The 26,029-nt window shown below is 37.6% G+C and overlaps 1 protein-coding gene across 1 annotated transcript; it reads right to left on the bottom strand.

The window, feature by feature from the left end:
* Nucleotides 1-38: 38 nt before the first annotated feature.
* Nucleotides 39-26,029, bottom strand: LOC135686198 (tryptophan 2,3-dioxygenase). The gene is made up of 16 exons (XM_065202384.2): nucleotides 25,852-26,029; nucleotides 25,204-25,261; nucleotides 23,782-23,857; nucleotides 22,485-22,552; nucleotides 20,573-20,638; nucleotides 20,113-20,174; nucleotides 19,461-19,536; nucleotides 18,184-18,218; nucleotides 7,259-7,349; nucleotides 6,501-6,608; nucleotides 6,174-6,230; nucleotides 5,673-5,727; nucleotides 2,523-2,660; nucleotides 2,199-2,289; nucleotides 1,493-1,676; nucleotides 39-980 (listed from the first exon to the last, which is right to left on the bottom strand). The coding sequence occupies exons 1-15, from the start codon at nucleotides 25,899-25,901 to the stop codon at nucleotides 1,520-1,522; spliced, it is 1,188 nt and encodes a 395-aa protein (XP_065058456.2). The 5' UTR covers nucleotides 25,902-26,029; the 3' UTR covers nucleotides 39-980; nucleotides 1,493-1,519.

Genomic DNA, 26,029 nt, shown 5'->3' with positions numbered 1-26,029 from the left:
AACATGATAAAGATGGAGGCAAATAAAGGGAACCTCGGTTTTCATCATTAATTTGCAAGATGAGTTGCATTATTGCATATTCATAAATATAACAAAAACAAATATCACAAGGCCATAAAAATTAAATATCAAATTGAAAAAGTAATTGATCGACGGATTAAATAAAAGAACGCCAACAAAATGGCAAAGTCACAGTTACATTAAATAGCGATGTTGACTGTAATTATACTACGAGCAAAAAATGGCACGCATAAAACCACAATACTACCCTTAGCTGATCTACTACATCAAAAAACCCTTAAATTCTCTAAACGTGCATAACACTATTCTACAGATTCTATATGCGGAAAATAGTTAAGTGTCAAAACCCAAGATATTAAAAAACGAACTAAATTCATCATTATATGACCGAAGCAATTTTTCACCAATTTCGCAGAAAATAAAAAACGATAAGCAAAAGTAAGATGAGGACAATTCGGTACTTGCATATTTAGCAATCAAGGGACTCAAGATTTCTATAATCAAAGTTGGGATTTCTCGTCCTAGCAAATGATATGGTATTTTCGGCTACAGAAATAGCTGGATAAGACCACGAAACAAAAAGATCAAATATCACCACGATTTTTCAAGAATAATTCCACAAGAACCGTCCTTCTTAATAGGGTATGATAAAACAGATAACAAATTTTGTTTTAACGTATTAGAAAGCAAGTTTGATTATACAGAATGCCAAAAATATCTGCTTTTGCTTTGTGACTATGACAGACAGCAAAAAAAATCAATCCATGCTACATTTCATGTCTGCAGCCTTGAATATATCAAAGAGCAAGAAAAAAACTATTACACATCATATCAACCAAATTTAAAAGAAAGGAACAAAATTCTGGTTTGTAATACTTGACACAAGCTTATATACAAAGCAGGTGACACTAAAAACTTGCACACAATGAAAAGGATTGCTAAGTCCAAATTCTAGCCACCTGCAAAAAACATATACCATGAGAACATGTTAAGGCACTCTATTCAAGGACAAAGGCAAGCAGAATTTGGAATTACGCTACACCTGCGCCATCTATGTCATTCCAAGATGTATTATTCTATGAAAAAAGGGAACTTTTCACCTGAAACTTCTAATACCTGGGTAGTAAAGGAACTTTTCATACCAAATGTTACGTAAGCCTCTTGGTACAATACTATTTATATCAAAAGACAAATAAATCATCTTAAACTTGAGGACCATGCTGCATTATCTTGAAAGACAAACTGCTTAGGCACATGGTAGTTTTTAATTTCAATTCAAAGCAAAAGAAAGCTTGGTATATCGTTAGTCAAAAAGACATTCGTGAGTGAAACTGACGGCCAATTTGCTTCTCTGCTTGAAGGCACTGTACTCAAAATGACAGGACCGCTAGCAGCAGGTCAATCAAGACTGGAAAAATAAAGTAGTTGATTGTAGGATTAAAAAAAATAATGAAGCAAAAAGATTGAATACCTTGGCTTGTTGGTGGTAATTGAGCAGTTAAAAATCACTGGCATTTCCATTCAATTCAATTCCATTACTGGCAGTGCAAGAGTTGAGGCGCTGACGAGCAATTACATCCAATTTGGGAACATATTCGGTAGGAATAAGATAGTTGGATAGGTTGAAGAGATCCAAGAACACTTTATATCGGTCGCTGTAATAGAGAAATAAAAATAAACATAAGCACGAGAAGCCATGCGCTAAAATGTTTTTAATATTCTCAAACGTTAAACACTTGATAGATAGGATCTGCCGTGCGTTCCCTAAAATTGTGGAAAAATGTTGTTAAGGGATCTAATCCATGTTTCATACATAGGACAAGCCAACATGAAATGCCACTTAGGGTCGATTCACCAATCTGTTTGGTATATTTCAGCATAATGTTTAACTTTGCTTAGCGTCATATATAAATAAAGCAGAAACTGTCTCAAAGAACTGATCAATGCAAAGTAAAATAGTTGACAAAAAAAGAATATAAGCAAGCAAGGTATTCTCAAGAAGAAAGATGAATAAGGAAATAACTTAAAAAAGAAATTGAAATCTAAAAACTGAAGACACGCACGTATATAAATTCTGAATTGCCTACGGTTGAATTGACACTTTGCTTTTTTCTTTCGTTATTAGTGAAACTTATGGCAGCGCAATCTTTTGCCTCCAATGGAGAATATTTGTTTACCTGACGGTGGATTTGAGGTACTGGTATCCAGATGTGCCACCTGTGCCAACTTTAGAACCAAGTTGTCTTTGTACCAGCATTACATGGTTATCTTTAAAAGTCAAACAAAGTTAAATGCAATATTGCTAGTTGTCTATACTCTTTTCTCTTTTCAGTTTTGTTTTGATAAACATAACATGATAATATTCTCAAACCTGGCTTACGCTTCATCAATAGCATTCTAAACGAAAATCTCTATTGAGTATAGAAAGAGAAAGAAATTGCAACGAAGGCAAAATCTTGCCTAGATCATTAGCAAATGTAAAAGTCTTCTGAAGCACTTACATCTCCATTTGGTAAGCAACGAATCAATATCCATCAAAGCATTCAGAAACTGGAATGGCTGGTGAAAGACAACTTCTCTGCGGTAGAAGAAGATCATCAATGCACCCTGAAGGGCTTTCCACGACAAACGCCTGTCACCTATTGAGAGATTGAGAATAATCTGAGCTTACTTTCACAACTCAAAAAGGTATCATTACTGATAACATGCAGCCTTACATACTTGTTAGCTGAAGGATACATGGAAAAGCTCAAAAAGAGCTGTCGAGGCCATTTATCCTAATTGAGTGTTCTAGATTTAGAAGCTACTTAGATTTTGATTGTAAATTTAACAGAAATAAATGGCAAATTTGAAGAAAACCAGAACAAAAACAATACAGAAGTAACAAAATAAACTAATAAAGTAATTCCGACTGATAAATCTACTGCTTTTGGAGCCAAAACAGGCTCTAGTCTAGTGCCCCAGCTTTTGACGCGCAATAAGCATTTACAACATCAGCTGGCAGTGTGCACAGCGAATAGCTTAGATTTTTATATCCTTTGTTGAAGAAAAGCTAGACGAACTGTTAAACGACGAGATTTTTCCTGCCTTGGATGCTGTAGTTTCAGAGACTAACAAGATTGTGAACTCAGTTGTGCAATTTGCAAAAAGCACTACAACAAGAAAAGTGGCCTAAAATGACAAAGGAAGAAGGAACACGACATCGGTGTTGCCAGTGCAGCTGGTCTATCCGCCTATTTAATATGTCAGATATTATGAGATTGGTAAAATCTTCGCAAACTTATTTCCAACGTAATAGCTGCTAATATTGGATCTGCACACAGGCTACGGCTATCCAGAAACCCTACCTGAAGAGTTTTTTCATAATCAATTTCATTTTAACGGACTCTTTTAAAAACGAATAAATGGAATGCTATGCAGTCTTATCGGACAGTAGTGATGGCGAGCAGTTTTTCTGTTTTTTTTTTCGGTACGGTTGTGTAGTTTGCAAATGTTCTGCATCCAGCTCTATTAACTTCTTTTTGTTTAAAAATTTCGGAGACAAAATGTTCAGCGTCTTCAGGAGACCACAACCAATGTTGCTAGAAAGGCCATTGCCGATGAGCAATAAAAATTTCGATTGCCTACAATACTTATCTGGCTAGATTGAACATGAGTTTTTGAAAAAGCAAGAAACAGCCCAAATGACATTAACCAGACAATAATTGAGTTGCTGGAGAAAGACCTGTGTCCCAAAGACATAAAGATAAAACCAAGAGTAGAGGAGGTTTGATAACAGCTAAAAATTAAATTGAGAAAATCTTAACTCAAGCAAAGACAGACTGTCTTTCGCAGATAATCACTTTGACTACACATCCAAGGTATTCTTTCGCCGTTTCGAATAAAACTTCTGCCCGGTTTGGAACTGTAAATATTGCTATCGACAAAAAACTTCTCTTCTTGTCACTCCACATTCATGGAACGTACAATTAGCTCCAGGCATATTAATAATATAGCATACTTGATAACTTGATGATAAGTTGAAAATATCATGTTAAAACGACGCGCAAATTAGAAGTTTGAACTCTACCGCGCGAAAGCTGTGCACTCTTTTTGATCACATGACATCATTAAAATGAAACAAGAAGTTAGAACAATGGACTTCCAGACCAGAGATTTCTCTATTGACTATGGCTCTAGTAGCCACAGCTCCTTGGCTATGAATTTTTGCTTAAGAAATTTGTTCTGCTCAGGTAATTAGCCACTGCGAGCCGCCAGTTTTGCCTACGGTTTCCGATTCATTTCATTTCAAATTTTCAAGGAGGGTAGCCCTTAAGCAATGCTGATTTTCAAGGGGCCCTCCACCTAAAATACTTACAGAAGCTCTTACAAAAAACAAATTACCCTAATTACAATTCAATATTTACAATTTAAAATTAACCCATTTTCAAGATGAATCTAATTTTTCAAAAGAAACATCCACAATGAAAGGCCAAATGGTAATTGACAACATACAATTTACAATTACGCCTAATTACAATTGCTCAAGATATTTTTCAAAGTTGCCCAGGGAAGATGCCTGTTTACACTCAGCTGAGAGGCCATTCCAAGGCCTAGCACCTCTAAACGAGAAGCATTTCTGTCCATTTTTGGAGTTTTTCTTTGGTAGCCTCATATCAAGTGATGTATGATTCCTAGAAGTTGACTTGGTATTTTCAGTGAAAAGATTACATATATATTGTGGAGCCAGTCCATGAATCGATTTGGAGACCATGACATTTGATTCATTAGCGATTAGCTCGTCTATGGTCATCCAGCCCAGCTCCTTTATGAGTGGTTGGCTCGGTGCATCAAACCTGCTACCAATTACAATACGAGCAGCCCGGCTTTGTAGTTTTTGTAAATGTTTGATTTCTGTAAGACCACAACAGCCCCACACCGAACAACAATAGCGAAAGTGTGACCCCACAATACTTGTGTACATAGTATTCAGAGTTTCTTTGGGCAGAATGGATTTTGCATGCCTCAAAAAACCAATTCCTCTGGAGACCTTGGAAGAAATTGTTTTAGTGTGTTTCTTCCAATCTAGTGTGTTATCGATCTGTATTCCAAGATATTTGGTTTTTTGAACAACATCCAGCTCATTGTTCTGAATTTTTAGCTTTAAAGATTCGTCTTGATTCTTTAGTGATTTATGCTTAGGTTTGGTGGAAATAAGCAGGGCATGTGTTTTCAGTACATTCAGTGAAAGTCTCTTGCCCTTGAGCCATTATTCAACGTGTGCAAGGCCACTATTGATGGCCTCATTCAGCTGCGATGGATGGCAAAGACTCGTGTCATCTGCATACATAGACACATTTGCTTTCTGGACAGCTAGTGGGAGGTCGTTTATATAAATGAGGAATAGGAGGGGTCCAAGACATGAGCCTTGGGGTACACCAACATTAATTTCTATAAAATTAAATATCGCTGCAATTGATAACTTGCGAATGTGAAAATTCAGGAGAACTGCTATAGAGTTGGATTTTGACTTCCTGCAAACTATAAACCGTTCCTAGAAGCAAACTTTGAGGCATAAAAAACTTAGATGTGATAAATATTTTCATTATATATAAAGGCAAGCGGTAAATAACCAGCGGTGTGATGGAAAAAGAACTGAGCTTTTCTCATACCTTTTGCAAGGAGGTAGCTATAGCATCTTTCGTCAAATATCTGCTCAAATATCTCCTGTGAATAAAACATAATCGGGTAAGACGCTTATAAGTTAAACCATATAGCTAAACTTTGATCAAATTGCTGTGCCGACTCATGCTAAAAGAATGTTTCGTCAGCATAGACACCGCAAATTATATAAAGAATAATAAATCAAGGGAGAGGATTTCTTGAAACTTAGCGGCGTAACAGCGAAGAAAACATTTGATTCCAACAGGGTACCTAACCAACTGCCATACATGAGGCAACGTCACACGATTTTCTGGCAATGGGTCTCCCGAACAACGTTTATCTCGAGAATGCACTTACTTAGACTGCGTGGGTCAGGGATACTGATTTATTTCTCCTTTTTTCATAACAAACAATAGGTGATGAAATCTCAATCAGGTGATAAGTTACAATGAATAAACACAGGAAGAACCTTAAAGAACCTGGGTTTTAAAGAACCTTAAATAACAAACCTTGACTTTTGCAATATCTTGAAGTGCGCGCTCTTTGTCTCGGCAATCATTTTCAAGCTGTTATATTTAAGATAAAAAAAGGCAATAAATTTATATCTTAGCTTCTGGATATAAAGAAAAAGAAACTTATTAATCCTGAACAATCAGAGGTTTAACATGGTGTTCTTTCACACTGCATGATAAAGACTGAATTCTTCTAGATCTGATGTCATCACTCGATTACTCTGAAGCCATCTTGTTTTTTTATCAAGCTTCTTATCTTACAAAACAAATTACATACTTCTTTATTTAGATTCCGAATGATTTACATTCCAATTTTTAACAAACCTCAGCTTCTTTATTTCTGTCCTTCATCCAACATTGGAATGCGCTCTGGAATTTCTTCCAGAAATCAAAGCCATCCACCTCCAACCCTGGTGTACGTTCGAGCCAATTCTGAATAAAATCAAAACAACATTAGAAGTTCAAGTTATAAAGTGTCATGCAATCTTTCATTAGAATTAAAGACTTTATAGGTCAAAGTATGATCGTGTCCAAGAATGCAAGAGCCGCGATTGGCAACTTTTCAATGATTAGCACACACGTGAAATTGTGCTTTACTTGTAATTTTTTCCACAGTAATGTTTTCAAATACATGCCTGCACAGATCAAGCAAAATCTTGTGATTCCAGATTGTAGTGTAGAGTGAAAATTCAGTGTAGGACTTATAAAGAAATACTTTATGCAAGCAGATAAGGCCATATCCAGATAAAAGCCACAAGCTTGCAAATTATCACGGTTAGTTGTCAACTATGGACCTACATGTTTGTGCAAACTACCTTAACGCGTACCTTCGGAATGATGTTGGTAATAGTTTTTTGTAGTTTATATCTATTGTAATCAGTTAACTTGCAACTAATTCACGGAATAGAAAAAATGAAAAAAAAATTTAAAATGAATAACTACAGGAAACCTCTCTAATTCTTGGCAAGAAAATAGGATTAGAAATTTCAAGAATTAGCAGTAAGTTCGAAAAATGAAAATATCACAACACAATGAAAGGTTTTCTCCTCCAGCCAGTCTTTCTGAAGGCAAAGGGTACATACCTGGACAACATCAAACAAAGACGGCTCTTCTTCTGAAATTTCAACTCTCTTCCGAATCTCTACACTTTTTTCAACCTCTTTAAAGATCTCCCTAAGTAAAAAGAATAAAAAAATCTTCTTGACACTATTCATTTTCAAATTTTCAAAGGAATAGTGTACCTATTCTGATCAGAACTTTGATCTTATTGCACAATGACATGACATGATTAACAGGCATCCATCGTTTCTGGATTTTGAAAAATACAAGGGTCTGTTCATCGTTTATGATGATGATGATGATGATGATGATGATGATGTGATGATGATGATGATGATGATGATGATGATGATGACGATGGTGATGATGATGGTGATGATGATAATGACCATTTCCCAAAATTCACGTTCCTTGGTTCCTTTTTCACCCTTGGGATTCCTTGGTTCCTATAAGTTTCAGGCAGAAACTCTGTCAGTTTGTTGGGGGAGAGTAAGAGTACGATGGCAGTGAGAGCAAGAGGAGCGAAAGCGAAGTGTTGGACTCACTTCACAAGGCTCAGTGCAAGTGTGGGCAAGGATTCTTTGAAATTGGAGAGAACAAATTCAAAGAAAGAGAGAAAAGTCAATTGGAAATGATGAGAGAAAGACGTATGCAAGAAGCCACCGAAGATGCCATGCTGGAAGAATTTGGGGACACCTGGATACATAGTCAGTCCTCAGTTGACAAAAGTATCAAGCGGCAGCAAAATGAGGAATCTAAGGAACGGATTTTGGACAAGTTTCAAAATGCACTTCTACGACCATGGCAAGAAGAGGTTTTGCGTCTGCTTCGCTGCCAGGGGCCACGTAGAATAACGTTCGTTGTTGACGAAACAGGAAATACCGGCAAGACCTTTCTTGCAAAGTACATTCTGGCAACAAAAAGTTCCTTGTATTTCACCTCTACAACATTGAAAGACACTGCTTATGCCTGGAACGGAGAGCGATACATCGTGTTTGATGTCAGCAGGGAAAAATCGGCAAAGATAAACTATTCAACATTAGAGACTATTAAAAATGGCATTGTCTTTAGTAGCAAATATAAGTCGTCAACTAAAATTTTCCCTATTCCAATTATTATATGTATGATGAACACTAGACCCTACGGTAAAATGATGTCCAATGATAGGTATCACATTGTCGTCTTAGATAAGTCCCCTGACCCCCTTGAACATCACATTTCATTTAAAATTGAAGACTTTAGGTATGCCCAGGAGCGTGTATCTGAATAAAAAACTTTGAAGTAAAATTGTGAATTTTTGTCGTTCTCTCCTTTAAAAGAATCATAAACGCCAGTGGAATGCTTACACGCCAGTAGCTTCAATTCTTAAAGCAAATATTACAATGCAGAGACTAGCCCGAGGAAGATTTGTAACCAGATAATATATTCAACCTTTTAAATTGCTTCAGTGGATAGGTTTCAGACAAAGGTTCGTCTTCCAGCCTTGAAATGAAACGGTCTTATAACCTCATTGTCATTTCATTGATAGATACAAAACCTTTCTTTTGGCTGGGCTTGCATTCATAAGTTTGCAAGGATATCCAAGGCTTTTGGCCTCGTTCCCATGTTGATGGGCCGGTGTTCTCGATATCGTTGTAACAACTGTTAATATAGAATGTACATATATCATTGGGCTGGGCTTCCATCCATAAGTTTGCAAGGAAATCCAAGGCTTTTGGCCTCGTTCCCATGTTGATGGGCTGGTGGTCTCGATATCGTTGTAACAACTGTTAATATAGAATGTACATATATCATTGGGCTGGGCTTCCATCCATAAGTTTGCAAGGAAATCCAAGGCTTCTGACCTCGTTCCCATCTTGATGGGCTGGTGGTCTCGATGTCATTATCAAAGGCCACTGCCTTGTCAAACTTTAATGTTGTTTAGAACCCGGTTTTAAACAGAGTTAATCACCCCTTTGATGCTATCATTTAACCTCGCTTTCACTTTCTGTCACGTGCAGGCTATCCTAGGACATCCGGGACATTTGTAGGTTTATAAGGGATGCACGAGTGCTACGCCCCCTCTGCAAGTTTTATGCATGCTGCAAACGGTTGTTTGCCGCTGCAGCAATGTTCAATTTTTGAGTCTTCGCTATGCTGTAGTACCTTGGACAATTGCAGATCAGGATTTGTTTACCAGAGATGATGGCTCTGTTTTTCCTGTACTGGCATGATATTCTTGTACTGGCTTGACGTTCTTTGTGGAACAACATCTTTTGTTGCTGCTACTGCCATCCCCGGGTATCAATCAACGCACCTCTCCATTTTTCTATGTAAGGTTTTTAAACAATTTTTTTTTTTTCACTTCTACGACCTCGTGGTTTGTATATGTTTTTTTCCCCTTGCCTGTAGACGTTAAGCACATCGCATAGCGAGTTGTGTTGCCATTTTTCCAACGAATTAGCCTACGATATGTTTTTCTTAAATGAGTGCTGTTATACATCTGATAAGAAAGTTCTCGCCCGTTATTTTTCCAATTTTATCGACTGATCGGAATAATTTACTGTGTGGCAAAAAACCTTTGCAAACTAGGCACAGATTCAAAACAGCGGGACTCTCCGAAGCCATGCCGGACAAACACAGTAGAGCAGAGGAATGCAAGTGGGCGTAACTTGTTCCGCCCCCCTTTGCTTTACGTGCTCACTGTCACGATTCATAAAGGTTTTGATTGTTGTTTGCCAGTAAAGGCTGACAAAAGCAGAATAGGTTTTCTTATGCTCTTACCGTTGGATTTAACGTTGCCGTAGCTAAGCCTTGATTTGGTCTCCTGTGCCTATGTAACAAATTGATCTAACTCTCTGTAGCTCTCTTCGGGCATTTGAGGTCAGCCCTGGGGGGAGCAAGAGCTATGGTTGCCCTCAAAATTCCAGGCCTGTTCAAGCTGGGGTTAAAAAATTACGTACTTGGCCATGTTCAAGCTTTGTTCAAGCCGTTCTATGTAGCGTATTTCAGTCCAATACCTTTTGTTTTGGGTGCTAGCAGCCGATTCCTTGCTTGTCACTGGTGCTAGCTGCTTACCTTGTTTTCTTTTGCGTTTGTCATTGGTCATGATAGGTCGTTTGTTACCAAGATCTAGCAGATATTTAAATTGCTATATCACGCAAACCGCTCACCCATTGTTATGTGCTCCAATCCCATGAAATAAAGTTATTTAAATTCACGATATAGCTTTTTGTTTTTTCTGGTCGTGGGTACTAGCTACTCGCCTACAGTTTATATGATGCAATTCCTTTGTTTAAAGTTTTTGTTATATATGGCTCTCTGGCAGATCTTGAATCTGGCTGTTTAGCAAAGCTCCGTCGTATTGGGTTTCTGCTTATCACAATATAGGTTGGTATTACATAGCCTTCCTGAGGTCATCTGCCTTGTTTGGTGTTATCAGATAGCTCACTGCTTAAGATGTGAGGCTGACCTTCCATTGCAGTTTAGATGTTGGGTTATTCTAGGGCAGCAGATGGGTTATTCTAAAACTCTGCACGTTTATTTTAAAATAAAGTTACATGGAAGATACACACGAATACCCTACCATACCATAAGGGTTAAACTCGCAAAAAATGCAAATTGTTTAACACAAGACCAGGGGAGAATATCTACTGTGTATCTGTCATAATTTAAGAAGAATTACTGCTAAATAGTTAGTCACTGCTCCAAAGTTGAGAATAATATATGATTGCCTTGTAGTTCCTGTATTGTTTTTCTCCAAATCAAGCCGATCTTGCATTATCATTGGGTGTTACCAATTAATTTAGTACCTTATGTCTTTTGCTAATCAACATCTGGTTGATCTGGTATTATAGTTGTTGGGTGCTAATGTGCACTCCCAGTATACGGCTTTACAAGTTTCACTGTGGCTCATTACAACTCAAAGTTATGCTGATCTTGCAGTATTGTTTGGCTGCTCCCTGTATCGCCAAGTATTCTATTGAAAGCCACGTTGTGGCTTCTACTTATCAAGATCCGGTTGATCTTGCATTATTGTTGGAGTGCTAACTGTGCTATCCAAAAATAAAAATAAAAAATAAAAAAAAAAAAATAAAAAAATAATAAAAAAATGTCGGACATGTCATAGTTTTTTCCCATAGCAAATTCTGCTGATCTTGCAGTATTGTTTGTGGGCACACTGCGTCACAAATGTTACTATTGCAAACCAAAGTGTAGATCTACTTTCAAAATCTGGTGGATAATAATAAAGATATAAATGGGTAATCTGCTTTACAATATTTAGAAGTCAATCAGTTTGGGGCTTAGCCATGGTTTGTTTTGACCACAGAAGATATTGTAGGTGCAGCAGATAGAAATGTTTAATGGTAGTAATAATAAAAATAACGATAATAATAATAATAATAATGATAATACCAATATTTAGATTGGAGTGAAACTCTTCAGCTAATTATCATTGTTATCAACGTGTGTCCTGTTTGGGATAATGTAAGTCTAACGAAGCTCATAGGGTTTCCCTGTACAGCTTTTCAGTGGGATGGGAGGTTGAACATACTTGCAATGGTCCTGCAATTTTGTTTGTTTGTTCTGTCTTAAAGCGCTACTTGTGTGACTTAGTTTTTGATAATTACAGGCAAGCATATGTTTGTCACTAATGATGTGTCCTTTTGCTTATCGAGATTGGGTTGGTATTGCTCTTGTCATTTGGGTGCTAGCAGGGCCCCCAGTGTGTTATTATTGCAAGCTTAAATGTTGCTTAACTTATCAGGATCTGGTTGAGTTTTGTTTGGGTGCTAGCTGTTTCACCCAATATTTTATCATTACAAGCCATGTGGTGGAATTATCTTCCCTTATCAACCATTGGTTAATCGTTAATTATATCTGGGGTGTCTTGTAGTATTATATTTTTACAAGCCATTGTATCGCTTATTGCTTAGTAAGGTCTGGTTGATCTTGTATTGTTTTCTTGTGTCCCAGCTGTGCCACCCATTATGATGTCACTACAAGCCAGTGTTTAGTCCTTGTTATTTTTGGGTGTCAACTGTGTCATCCAGTAGTTGTTTATCAGCAACCCTGCCATTAAATGACTGCTTGCTTTCAAGTTAAAGTTTATCTGCATTAGGTAGGTCCGAGCTGAATACCAAGTGTTTATTACTTGCAAGCCATCTAATGGCTTGTTGCTCAGCAAGGTCTGTGATCTTGCTAAATTAATTTTTTGTGATTTTTGGGTGCAAACTGTATCGTCTAGCATTTTTATTGTCAGAAGTTGAATGTCTGCTTGCTCAGCAGGCCCCAAGATCTTGCAATGTTATTATTATTTGTGATTTTGTGTGCTAACTGTGTCATTAAAACATGTTATTGCAAGCCATCAAATGGCTTATTGCTCAGCAAGATCTGTGATCTTGCACTATTACATTTTGTTAATTTTGTGTGTTAACTGTGCCCTTTCAACCTTTAATCCGTGATCTTGCTTTATGCGGGTGCTAGCCGAGTACCCAGTGTTTTAGCTTGCAAGCTTTCAGATTGCTCATTGCTCAGCAAGATTGCCAACTTTTATTGCCAGCCATCGAGTGGCTGATTGCTTAGCAAAGTCCATGAACTTGCATTATGCGGGTGCTAGCCGAATACCCAGTGTTATTGCTTGCAAGCCATCCAATGGCTTATTGCTCAGCAAGGTCCGCGATCTTGCGCTATTATATTTGTTATTTTTTGGGTGCTAACTGTGTCATCCAACCTTTTTATTGCCAGCCATCGAGTGGCTGATTGCTTAGCAAGGTCCATGAACTTGCATTATGCGGGTGCTAGCCGAATACCCAGTGTTATTGCTTGCAAGCCATCCAATGGCTTATTGCTCAGCAAGGTCCGCGATCTTGCGCTATTATATTTGTTATTTTTTGGGTGCTAACTGTGTCATCCAACCTTTTTATTGCCAGCCATCGAGTGGCTGATTGCTTAGCAAGGTCCATGAACTTGCATTATGCGGGTGCTAGCCGAGTACCCAGTGTTATTGGTTGCAAGCCATCCAATGGCTTATTGCTCAGCAAGATCCGTGATCTTGCGCTATTATATTTGTTATTTTTATGGGTGCTAACTGTGTCATCCAATCTTTTTATTGCCAGCCTTCAAGTGGCTGATTGCTCAGCAAGGTCCGCGATCTTGCGCTTTTATATTTGTTATTTTTTTTGGGTGCTAACTGTGTCATCCAACCTTTTTATTGCCAGCCTTCAAGTGGCTGATTGCTCAGCAAGGTCCGCGATCTTGCGCTATTATATTTGTTATTTTTGGGTGCTAACTGTGTCATCCAACCTTTTTATTGCCAGCCATCGAGTGGCTGATTGCTTAGCAAGGTCCATGAACTTGCATTATGCGGGTGCTAGCCGAGTACCCAGTGTTATTGCTTGCAAGCCATCCAATGGCTTATTGCTCAGCAAGATCCGCGATCTTGCGCTATTATATTTGTTATTTTTTGGGTGCTAACTGTGTCATCCAACCTTTTTGTTACCAGCCTTCAAGTGGCTGATTGCTCAGCAAGATCCGCGATCTTGCGCTATTATATTTGTTAATTTTTTGGGTGCTAACTGTGTCATCCAACCTTTTTGTTACCAGCCTTCAAGTGGCTGATTGCTCAGCAAGATCCGCGATCTTGCGCTATTATATTTGTTATTTTTTGGGTGCTAACTGTGTCATCCAACCTTTTTGTTACCAGCCTTCAAGTGGCTGATTGCTTAGCAAGGTCCATGAACTTGCATTATGCGGGTGCTAGCCGAGTACCCAGTGTTATTGGTTGCAAGCCATCCAATGGCTTATTGCTCAGCAAGATCCGCGATCTTGCGCTATTATATTTGTTATTTTTTGGGTGCTAACTGTGTCATCCAACCTTTTTGTTACCAGCCTCCAAGTGGCTGATTGCTCAGCAAGGTCCGCGATCTTGCGCTATTATATTTGTTATTTTTTTGGGTGCTAACTATGTCATCCAGCCTTTTTTATTGCCAGCCTTCAAGTGGCTGATTGCTCAGCAAGGTCCGCGATCTTGCTGCCTGTCCTGTAAGTCTCCTATTCTTTGTTCTGCTCTGCATTCTGATCCACTTCTTCTTCTCGCTTCCTTCACTCTGCGCTTTGCTTGTTTCAGCTGGTGGGTCATAGATTTCAAGTTCTAAGTAGGTCAGAAGGAAGGTAGTAGAGATCGGTGTCTGGTGGGAACACATCAAATGTGTTCTGTGGGCGGGAAAATGTTCCCAGTGGTGACACCGACCTTAAAAATCGGTATTCTCCAGGCAGTACAAGGGCTGGTGCACCTAGCAAGCCCACTTCCTGGAATAAGGTTTTTCTACATAGTTAGCCACTATCAGGCACTAAGTAATATTTCATTTCTTGGCAACCGTCTTTGGGGCAAATTGTTAATAATTTGAGATTGTAATTTAACTACATTACTATTCAAAAGGGTAGGGATTAATAAGGAAAAGCCCAGCCCAACATTTTATAATGTATAGTATAGCACACCCATCCGAGATTAGAAGCCAACATCATTGCGAGGACGGAAGACCACTCATTGCCTTGTTAAACTTTATAGGAAAAAGCCCAGCCCAACATTTTATAATGTATAGTATGGCACACCCATTCGAGATTAGAAGCCAACATCATTGCGAGGACGGAAGACCACTCACTGCCTTGTTAAACTTTATAGGAAAAAGCCCAGCCCAACATTTTATAATGTATAGTATAGCACATCCATCCGAGATTAGAAGCCAACATCATTGCGAGGACGGAAGACCACTCATTGCCTTGTTAAACTTTATAGGAAAAAGCCCAGCCCAACATTTTATAATGTATAGTATGGCACACCCATTCGAGATTAGAAGCCAACATCATTGCGAGGACGGAAGACCACTCACTGCCTTGTTAAACTTTATAGGAAAAAGCCCAGCCCAACATTTTATAATGTATAGTATGGCACACCCATTCGAGATTAGAAGCCAACATCATTGCGAGGACGGAAGACCACTCATTGCCTTGTCAAACTTTATAGGAAAAAGCCCAGCCCAACATTTTATAATGTATAGTATGGCACACCCAACCGAGATTAGAAGCCAACATCATTGCGAGGACGGAAGACCACTCATTGCCTTGTCAAACTTTATAGGAAAAAGCCCAGCCCAACATTTTATAATGTATAGTATGGCACACCCATCCGAGATTAGAAGCCAACATCATTGCGAGGACGGAAGACCACTCATTGCCTTGTCAAACTTTATAGGAAAAAGCCCAGCCCAACATTTTATAATATATAGTATGGCACACCCATCCGAGATTAGAAGCCAACATCATTGCGAGGACGGAAGACCACTCATTGAACTTTATAGGGAAAAGCCCAGCCCAACATTTTATAATGTATAGTATGGCACACCCATCCGAGATTACAAGCAAAGATCACTACGAGATTATAAGGCCAGAACGTCTACAAAACTGTAGGAATAAGAGCTAGTCAAAAATCAACTTATATCATTGTTAGGCGTCTGGCACATGCGTATATACGAATCGAACAGAAAAACAACTTTGTAAAAGAAATATTCAAACATTCTTCCCATCATGTATTATGATTCCTAAACGATTTCTACGACATAACTTTTCCACACAGCTTTTCATACATACAACGAAATTGATTACTTCTAACGTGTCTTAACAAAGAGTTACGTGCTCTTCTCTCTGCGAAGCACAAGCTCGGGTCCGAAAGTATTTTGCCCCATTTGCCATAACCATGTTTGTTTATTCCCTTTATCAAATTCAAGTCCTCCTTCTCAGTGAATGGTGTTATACGCTTTCGAATTGACGTCATCTGGCAGTCGCTGTCTGTCTTTGCTACAGGTTTGGTACTGCTCTGTGTAATGAAAATGTCCGAGTCCGACTCAGAGTCTTCTGCACCCGTCGAAACATTGACGAGTTTTTTCAAAGAGCTGTCTAGTTGTTCTCCAGTTTCTCCCCTCAGCTTCTTAATGCAGTGATTCCCCTTTTCGGCAACGACTCTCGAACGCTTTTTGCGATAATGAATCCTTGCAACATTTGAAGTATGTTTTTGATCTTGCGAGATCAGCTCTTGTTCTTCAAGGGATAGAACATCAGCACTCTCTGTTTCGATTATTTGTCGGTAACGTGTTGGGTGCACATACTTGCCAATAGCTTCATAGACAAGCAAACACATAGCTTGACTCAGCTTCGTAAATTGGGTTCCATTGCGCGTAAGTAACAGATATTCGCATTTTGGAAGAAACCTCGGCCTAACGTGTCTCACATAGTCGTCCAAAACATGCATGCAGACGTCATCTATGACCATGGAATCAAAGCCATACTTGTCAGCTGTTTTGAATTTCTTCTGGTCGACGTATCCGCCATTTTTTGCTGCACTACGTAGCATGCCAATTGTCAGGAATTGGTATGTCATTGGCCGAGAACCCTTGACACGTAAGAAGAGAAATGTCGTTATAAATCTCGTTGAAAAAGTTAGATCAGACGCTGAAACTTCTGCTGAATGCTCTCGACATTTGGCCACTATTTTCTTGTATCGTCCCATGTGAAACGGTATGACCTTTTGTAAGTCTTTTAGTGATGCCCAATGTCCTTTTCTCTCCAAGGTATCAACATCCAATTCTACAGTCCACTGTACACGCATCTTACGAGCAATACATCTTCTGGCGCGCTTCAAAAATACCTCTGCAACACTAAAGTTTGATAAGATGGAAGCTGACACTCCTTTAAACTTTCTATACTCCATTGTTTCCAACAAAGCATTGATGTAACTAACGCTCCCAGCAAATCCAATAGATTTCTCATCCTCCAAATGTTGTAAAAAAGCTGACAAGCATGCCATTGAAGCCAAATAGTAGTCAATTTTAGGCCCCTCTATCCCTTCGAGCATAAGATCGTCCTGAGAGTACTGAATAAACTTGAGGACACGAGAGCAAATCTGATTTGCGTGTGCCTTCTTGCGAGCACCACCGGTAGAGCTGCACATCCATTTGGCAAACGTTTCACTAAAAATGACGTCATCTGGAATGATATTCGAACTGCCATCCTTTGACTCGTTGGTCTTCTCGTCACATGTGTTTTGTGGCGCAGCTTTATCATCCATAATATCTTTTAGGTATTCGTCAAAATAGAAGAACCAAGGATGCGAATTTGTAACGTGCTTTCTGCAACCTCTTTGACTGCGGAAGCCTTCATGCTCGCAATCACCAATAGGGCACTGAAATATTCCGTGCACGTTAGCTATTAACATCAGCCTTTTCTTCAGCTTTGCAGCTCCTGGGACGTCTTTCCAACGTACTACCATCGAAGACATCTTCTAGTTTTGTGGCCAAGCTGAAAACTTGCAGCGCCTTATATAGGTTGAAACTTCTCAAGAGACATGTGAATTTCGTCTTGCTGTTTTCCGGAGAAACGTGACTAAACTCAAATGAGCAAAAGAAAATCGGCCCAAAAGTACTTGGCGCACGCAGAACGAAGGAACTTGAGAACGTATATTCAAATTTATGTTAGAATGCATAGGAAAAGCGAGCGACCAAAGGTCCGTAATTCCCATAACGGCACGTTAGCAGCATATCCTAAAATTGACGAGACGTTCCTAACACAAAGGAACAGTTCCCATGGTCCAAAAGACCTATCTTAGTACCTTTGTTCTTTTATGGGGATCTATGGAACATTAACCAAATGCCAGCAATTTTCACATATGAATTTTTAAGATGCTTAAGGGCACTCTTTTCGGGAAAAAAACATCAGATGGTTGCATGAGTATGAGAGACATCTGAAAATAGCATAATGGGACTTGATAGAATTCACTCTTTTGAATAAACTAAAATATAAAACTTCAATGAAGTATCTCCAAATTTGGCAAATACTGATGATGATAATTTAAATCTAGATACCTTTCAACAGCTACTCAAAAAATAAAATGGTTATAGAAAGAAAAACAACTCACTTGTAGTCTGTCCTATTGTATCGTATCCTGTTTTCCTACAAAAATGACATCATATTTAAAATAATTGACAAAAAGGAGTCGAGAGTTGAAATTTCAGAACTAGGAACAGAACTAGGCTTAACACGAGACGGGATCGATCCAAAACTGGAACGCTCTCCAAAGCGAACCCAATTTAGTACAGATAGCGGATTGATCCCGAGCGTTTAGTACAGGTCCTACCCATGTGTTCGCGATCTGACATGTCCTACCCATGTGTTCGCGACCATCCAGGTACCTCAAACTTTATTTAACTTTGAGGCAGGGGCGGATTCAGGGTGTCGCACAGGTCGCACGGATGTCAGATTTTCAGAATTTAGTTTTAGTCTTCAGTCATTGAAATATGGCAATCATGTTTACCACAATCTTTTATTTTCCTCCTTACAGATAATACATTTTGCTCTCTTTACACAATAAACACAGGGCCGAACTTGGTCCATCTCACACACAATGCTACGATTTAATTCAATATAGAAAGAATTCCAAGACCACTCTAGACCGTAAACAGTATGATTTTTAAGCATGTCGCCCGTGCCGCACAAATATGCAGGGCTCTTTGTTATGCAAATATTTTACCAAATCTCACTAATCAAAACTCAAGTTTTCACATATTTGTGCGGCACGAAATGTCTGTAAACACTATGTTAGATTACTGTGCCGCACAACTGCTGGCAAGGGAAGAAAGTGGATGAGGTTGTAAGTTGGAAAGGGAAGAGTCCCAATTTTCTTTATCTATACGGAAGAGGTGCACAAGAAGTGTACACTTCTGAATCTCAAGATATTTTTTTTAAACTGCATTTTGAAAACCTTTTAAAGGGAAAAATGTTTGACTGAACAATTTGAACGTTTCAGAGCCCCAGTCCTAATTGCTCTGGTTCTGGGGGGGCTGGGGCTGGGCCCCCATCATGGCTCCGCCCTTGACCATGAGGGAGCCCCCCTAGACCGCCTGCTGGGCAGTGTTAATGTGCGACCGTCAACTTTTATTCTGTATCCGCCCCTGCTTTGAGGGTTTGGCATTTGAAAAATATGAAGCCTGCTGATTTTGTCATGAGGAGGGTATTATTCAAAGCTAAGGATTATTTCAATGAATCCTCATTTTTGGTCAGAAATGCCGTACATTCTTATATTCCTCTTTTACTGGATCACAGTTAAAGCCTGTTCAAACTAGGCATCTGCTAAAAATCAACCTGTCGACCAATTACATGTGAATTAAGAATGAGTCTGCATCCGCAGGTACACACCTTTTTGACCCCAATCTTGTTTTCAAGCAGCCTAAATTGCATACTCTGAAATCCAGATGCAGGGGCGAGTTTTCCTCTAGGAAAGGACGAAAATATAGAACATTATAAACGAGAATGATCAGCAAATAACATCTGCAACGCAAACATATACCAATATGAAGATAGATTATCGTTCGAAGCAAAAACTCAACAGTCTAGTGAGATTGCAATTAGAGTCACTATCAATGAAAAATACCCAGAATTTACCTTTCTACAAGAAACTTTTTAAAATGATTGACATTGATTTGCTGTGTACGATGTTTACGAGAGACCCTAACAATTATAATACTTTCCAAAAATCTCTAGTATCCTTTTTGCTGAAACTTCAACTGTAATTTCATACTTTAAAAATTTTTTATAAGATTTTTTTAATGAGAAGCATTTCACTCCCGTATAAAAATTCTGACACTATATACTTTTCTAGCTTTTTCTCAAAAACAGAACAATGATATTGACGACTTAAATCAGGGGATATATGTTTGCTATTTGGAAGCTTACATATGGTGATGATGACAATTGTCTCAATAGCAGGGAGCAAAGGTAAAGAATAGGAAGAAAGGGAAAATTAAGGTTTTTTTTCATGATGACATGTAATCAAGAATTTCGAACAAACCTAAATTCCATGAAGTCCAGTGGTGTCATCGTTTCAAGGATCATCATCTGGTCAACCAAAACCTGAAACAACGGGTAATTACAACACCATGCTCAAAAGGAAGAAAAAAGACAAATGTAGGATTTAAACACATTTTCAATAAGTGTCAAAATTATTGTATCGTATACCATTGATGATACCAAAGAACTGTTATATAAGAAATTGGTTCCCATCAGATATCTAACCATTGTAATAAATATCACATAAAAGAATTCTACAATCTTTACAGCTGCATCAAATTTAAACAAATTATCATTATCTTTAAAAATTAAGTGACTGTTTCTCCTAAGGAGTCTTGTTAAAGATTTTACCTTTAGGTGCCATGTTTAGAAAAGACATATAGTTTATTGGCTTATTCCAGTTTCTATTTTAGTTTGAATTCAGAAGAGCCATAACCAACAAAGTAAAAGAAAATACCAACCTTGAGGATCTTAACAACTCTGTCAAGCCTTGAAACAACAACCAACATGTTTCTTTCATCAACAACCTCAAAACAATAAGTTAAATCTCATATAGGTGTATTCATGTCAGTAAAAAAGTTTCTCTATTGACCAAGGTGTATTAGATGAGTATTGGCATGGCATTTTTTCCCATGCAGAAACGAGTGCAGTAAAAACAGACAAAATTACAGTCCTGGAATTTACAACATTGTTCAGCATAGAGAATATAAAGAGCATAAAGAAAAATGTAAGCATTGAATGGAACTTATCTAAATCCTGAAAATGTTTATCCTTACTATGGCCAATGAGCCAAAATTTGCAAAATATTCTCAATAAAAAAATTGAAAAAATGTGTGGTATTTTAAATTCGCTTATTTTCACTGGATGACCACCCTCACAGTGACTGGCTGTGTGACCACAAATTTTTCTGGCCTAAGTTAAGACTAGAGATCCAGGTTGCAAATGGTTACAATGCCATCAGTTGTTTAGCTGTAGGGGGAAGTTAATGGTTGAGAGAGCAACACATCCTTGATAACATGATTTGTCATATATTTTCATAACAACTGTGACATAACAAAACAGGTCTAACAAAGTTTAGGATCTAGAGTCACAAAAAATTACTACCCATATATGAAAATCAATTACACGTTTTTTGTGAGGAACCTCTTAATAAGAAGCCACAAATGCAGAAGGCAGAAAAAATTAAAATAGCGTTAGCACTAAAGATAAAATCCTTAAGGAACTGTTCATTTTTGAATATTTTTATCATAGGAAAACAATCAAGTGTTAGAAAGCCAGTTCCATTCATTTGGAGTTAAAAGCCAGTTCCATTCATCACATAAGTTGTTTTTTTACAAAGGTGGCTATTGAGTGTTTCATTGTGCGATTTTGAGTGCTTTAAGTGCAAACAGCCTTCTAGACTTCTTCACCTTGCTTCTAGCTACAGTTAAAAATCTAATGACACTTATTTAATAAAGAGTTCTAATGTACTATGTGGAGTTTTTATGTGCAGTTACTTTATGAAATTATTGAGCAGCTTTTAGTACTACTTTTGATAAAAAGAGCCAGGTTCTTTATAAACAAACATATTTTACGCAATTTAAAGTTCCTGTACATGTTGTAGAAAAAAAAAACGAGTCTAGACTTAAAAACAGTTGATAATAAAGGGCTCTTCTCAATATTTTAGAATGTGAGGAATTCATTTGTCAAGTCATAACATTGAAAACAGGCTTAATGATTGTGGTCAATGTCAAGGCTATCAACTTGGAAAATTTGTTTCCAGACAGGCTAAGAATCATTGCTCTCTTCAAAGGCAAGGCAGCCCACTAAATTTTTCAAGCACAGTACGTCCTTGGACCATCTTATTAAGATATTTCAATTTGCCTACATAGATAGAGAATAAGTTGGAGAGGATGCAAGGAAGCAGTCATTTTTTGCCCTGGGTACTTGGAAAGGAATATCAAACTTTCCTTATTATTCTGTTGTGATGTAAAAATATCCAGCTAAATTACCATAGGATACAAGAGAGTCTTTGCACATTCATGACAGGGTAAAGCAATTTTAATCTAATTTTTTAGCAGTTTTCTTTGTCTGCTGCTGCCAGAGGCTGGTGCTGATTATAAGCTTTTGAATCTGATCTCCAGCATGGTACTTTGCAACAAATACAATTTGATTGCAATTTTATTCCTTAAAGGGTCCTTAGTTAAGTGATAATTGTTAAGAAAAAGTTTGTTTTTTATTACTAAAAAGTAATTGTAATGATAAATGCAGGGTTCCACAGCCCCTGGCAGATTAAGTGTTTTAGAGAGAATTTCAAGGAGGAAATGGGAAAGCCAGACATCGACTGAGAGGACAAGAAAGTAGACTCTTAAAAAAAATAATAAATTGACTTACTTCAATCAAGAATACCTTGCGAACTGAATCCAATTCATGAATAATTTGCTTGAACCACAACTCATACACTAGAAAGGAATCAATATCTTTGTATAGGATATGTTGAAGGTTTTCTGATGAATAAGAATAAGTTAAGTTTCAAATAGATTTCCATGGTCACTACAATAAATATACTATTAGGAGTTATCCTTTCAGGAACAAACTATTTGGCTTGACATATATAAAGAAAAGAATCAGAAAGAAACAAAACAAAATAAACAGAATTGTTGGTATGAATGAAATGACATTGAAATTATTATATTAAAACAGAGAGGCAACATAGAGTGACAGAAAAAAGTTTATTCTTTATTGATTAGCCACAATTGGTACTGTAAAGAATAAATATTATGGTTAAGTGGTCTATACAGGGTCCCATGCCACACTAAGTCTGCCTTTGGTCCCATCAATGTTTTAAACAGCAGTGAAACTCCTACATAAGCACTCTGCATTTAATGCTGTACCTTTAATCTATTCTTACTTAAACCTATGACCAAATTTAAGAATCCTTTTTGAGGGCGACTTTAAAAGCTGAGAAGCTTAAGATTAACTGCAATTAATCTTTCATTTAGAACTGGTGCAAGACGATTTTGCAAAAGTAGCAAAGCAAATAACATTTACTGTGCTAGATGAATAAATCTCATCATGGTGGGCAATTTTACTTTCATTAGACATGGCTTGAAAAGCCAATTGCTTTTAATTGTAAAGGAGGCCCAAAAATATACCAAATAATTTTGAAAAAAAGACATTAAGTGGACCAAAGTAACATTCTGGTTTTAGGAATCCTCTCTCCTTTTGTTAATAATTTATGAACTTGAATTAGTGGTAGATCTGAAGAAATAGGTCAAAAGAAAACAGGGTAGCTGTTACCTTAAATATGAAGAGATGTGCTGCAGAACAGGGTATACTTTTCAGATTAAAATTATTAGACAGAATATTAAGAATTGCATTAAAACTCTGGGACAGGCTAACAAAATTAAGGAAATTGCTTGGGAAAGGGTATTTAGAAGCAAAGTTAGAAATTATTTCATTTATTTGCTCCCAAAAAAACACCCATTAATCTCAATGCAGATCCTCTAACTGCTCACATATATTCTCTATGGGACAGGGTCTGGGGGCAAAGGGTTTCTGCACAACCCCATCAAAGTCTCCCCCTCCCTGAAAAAGTGTGTTTTGAATCGAACATCAGCTACGGAAATTTGCTCTGCTAAAGCAATTATAAATCATTGGTAAGATAATGAAATGTAACTACAAAAGTTACCTTGGTGTACAATTATAAAGAGATGCTCATCATGCACATCTGATAGTGGTTTTTGACATTCCAAAAGAGGCTCAATCTGAATCAAAGAACATTATATCATCAAAGTATTTCTTGAATACTTGCCTAATTTGTTTATACATTGAAATGCTTGGCTAGTCAAAAAACTGAGTAATGCCAATATAATAAAAAGGTTTTCATTATTTAGAGCAAAGGGGATTCAATGAAATGTTGGCCCACTAAATTTGGCAGTCAATATGATCCTTAGCTGTAAAGAGAATACAATGCTCATTTCTTATCTATCTAGACCAGCCCACTTGCCTGGTCTGTCCATTTCCCCCTTGCATAACCATGTTATTTCAATAATTTTGTACTTTTGGTGAATAACTAGCATACTAGCAAACATAGAATGTAATGCCAATGAACTGGCTCTGTACAATATTGATAGATAGATAGATGGAAATTTGCTTAGCCATTCAAAATTTCTAAAGAAATTGCGCTTTACATCTGACTCTAATAGAATCATTACAAGCTGCAGATTCTTAGAATGCATATCCATATCAACTTCATAGGATACAATATTCAATTGTTAAGATGATGACACCCTAGGTTGGAAGAAACTCCAAAGAAGCAGAGTGCTAGGTAATGTTATCTTTAGGTTATCAAAGCATCATCAACAAATTGTTTATAGTTTAGTAATTACACTGCTTAAACATTTAGATTGCCTGTTTTTTGTATAGCTTATGGGATGGTACTTCTGTTTTAGAATTTCAAGGCATTGTTTCTTTGGTAGAATGACATCTAGATGATTGAAATTTCTCTCACCATCAGTGCCCCTGACACAGTGGGGGTGACACATAAAAGTAAGGGAATTGTCATGAAACCCAGCCCCCACTGTCAGGGACCTTGAAACCCAGCCCCCACTGCCAGGGGCCTTGTTCTTGCTTGGCATATATAATAAGGGTGCAACTTATGTCAGTATTTCACAAAAGCTTCTGAGTGAATATACTTCATTTTAATTGCATTAGAAAGCTTCACATTCTTCATTCAGTTTAACATAGGTATTTGTTGTTATTTAAATGGCAGTTGCATGATTACTATATCAAAAATGTATCTAGTGGAATTAACCATAATGTGAGTGCAAAATGAAACAGGAAATGCCTGCATAAACACGAGCTAACAAAAAGGAACAAGTGAGAATCATGTGATGGCATTCATTATTACAACAAATGCAGAATCATGCAAGAAGTGCTAGTCGACTCTCCATGATCTAATGAATGATAATTCTAATTGTTATTGATGCCAAATTCTAGATCTTTAGGACTAGCATTAAAATGAACGGGCAAAAAGGTGGCAAGGGAGGTTCGATTCTGCACGAGCATAAAATAAATAGTGAAATAATCAAGAGTTCGTTTAAGAGCCAACCTGAAGGTACTCTCCATAAGTGACGCCACTTTTTGCAGCTGTAGTGTCTGCCCTTGTACTATAAAAAGTAATATTTACTTTCATTAACAGGTATGGTCTTCAGCTAGTGTATATTAAGGGCAAATAACTTCAAGTGCAGTGCAATTAAAACGTTAAAATGTTCAAAAGTGTTTCAACTAGTCACTAGCGTTTCAGTTAATCAATGTAACGGACACCTTGAGAGATGATTATCAAAAACAATGATTATCACAAAATATTGCAAACATGGCTCTGCAATCAAGTTACAACTGCTGCCTTTGAAGAAAGTATGTATAAATATGTATAAACCTCTCTAACGTAAATAACAGGACTAAGCAAAGCTTGTTTACAGCCTGGCTTACAAATAAATTGATAAAGTTGATATAAATTGATATGAAATAAATAAAGGTGATTCCCACAGCAGCATAAAGTTAACTTTAATGATGGAAATAAATCCATCTTACATCAGCCATGGCCTTGGCTTTGCATTTATATTCTTTTAAAAATATTCTCTGTTATTCACAATAATTGATCGAATGTTGAGCACACTTCGAGCGCAACGGATGCTAATCACAGATCTGACAAGGAAATTGTGGGAACTGAAAAATAAAGAATCTCAGAAATACATACTGGTTCTCTGTGGGTATCTCAGAAGCTGAATTTGAGAACGGGCAACTCATCTTCGTGCGAAATTATTTGTACGGATGGAGCGAATAACGTTGCTTGATGGGTATAAATTTTTCACGAGCGTTTATTTAAGAACCATACTTCATTTCCACTGTCATGTGTCTATTAGGAAAGTGCCTGG

The sequence above is a fragment of the Rhopilema esculentum genome, chromosome 6 (genome assembly GCF_057945365.1).
Source record: "Rhopilema esculentum isolate cy_ngs chromosome 6, ASM5794536v1, whole genome shotgun sequence".
In the NCBI taxonomy this organism is placed as follows: Eukaryota; Metazoa; Cnidaria; class Scyphozoa; order Rhizostomeae; family Rhizostomatidae; genus Rhopilema; species Rhopilema esculentum.
Note: the sequence above shows the minus strand (reverse complement) of the source record. Positions and strands in the feature narration are given on the sequence as shown.

Excerpts from the sequence above, each read along its gene's own strand:
- LOC135686198 (XM_065202384.2), bottom strand. The coding sequence starts at position 25,901 with ATGAGTTGCCCGTTCTCAAATTCAGCTTCTGAGATACCCACAGAGAAC. Across the intron at positions 22,553-23,781 it reads CTTTATAATTGTACACCAAG|TGTATGAGTTGTGGTTCAAG; the intron begins GTAACTTTTGTA and ends ATTCCTTTCTAG. Across the intron at positions 6,231-6,500 it reads ACAGAAATAAAGAAGCTGAG|CTTGAAAATGATTGCCGAGA; the intron begins GTTTGTTAAAAA and ends TAAATATAACAG.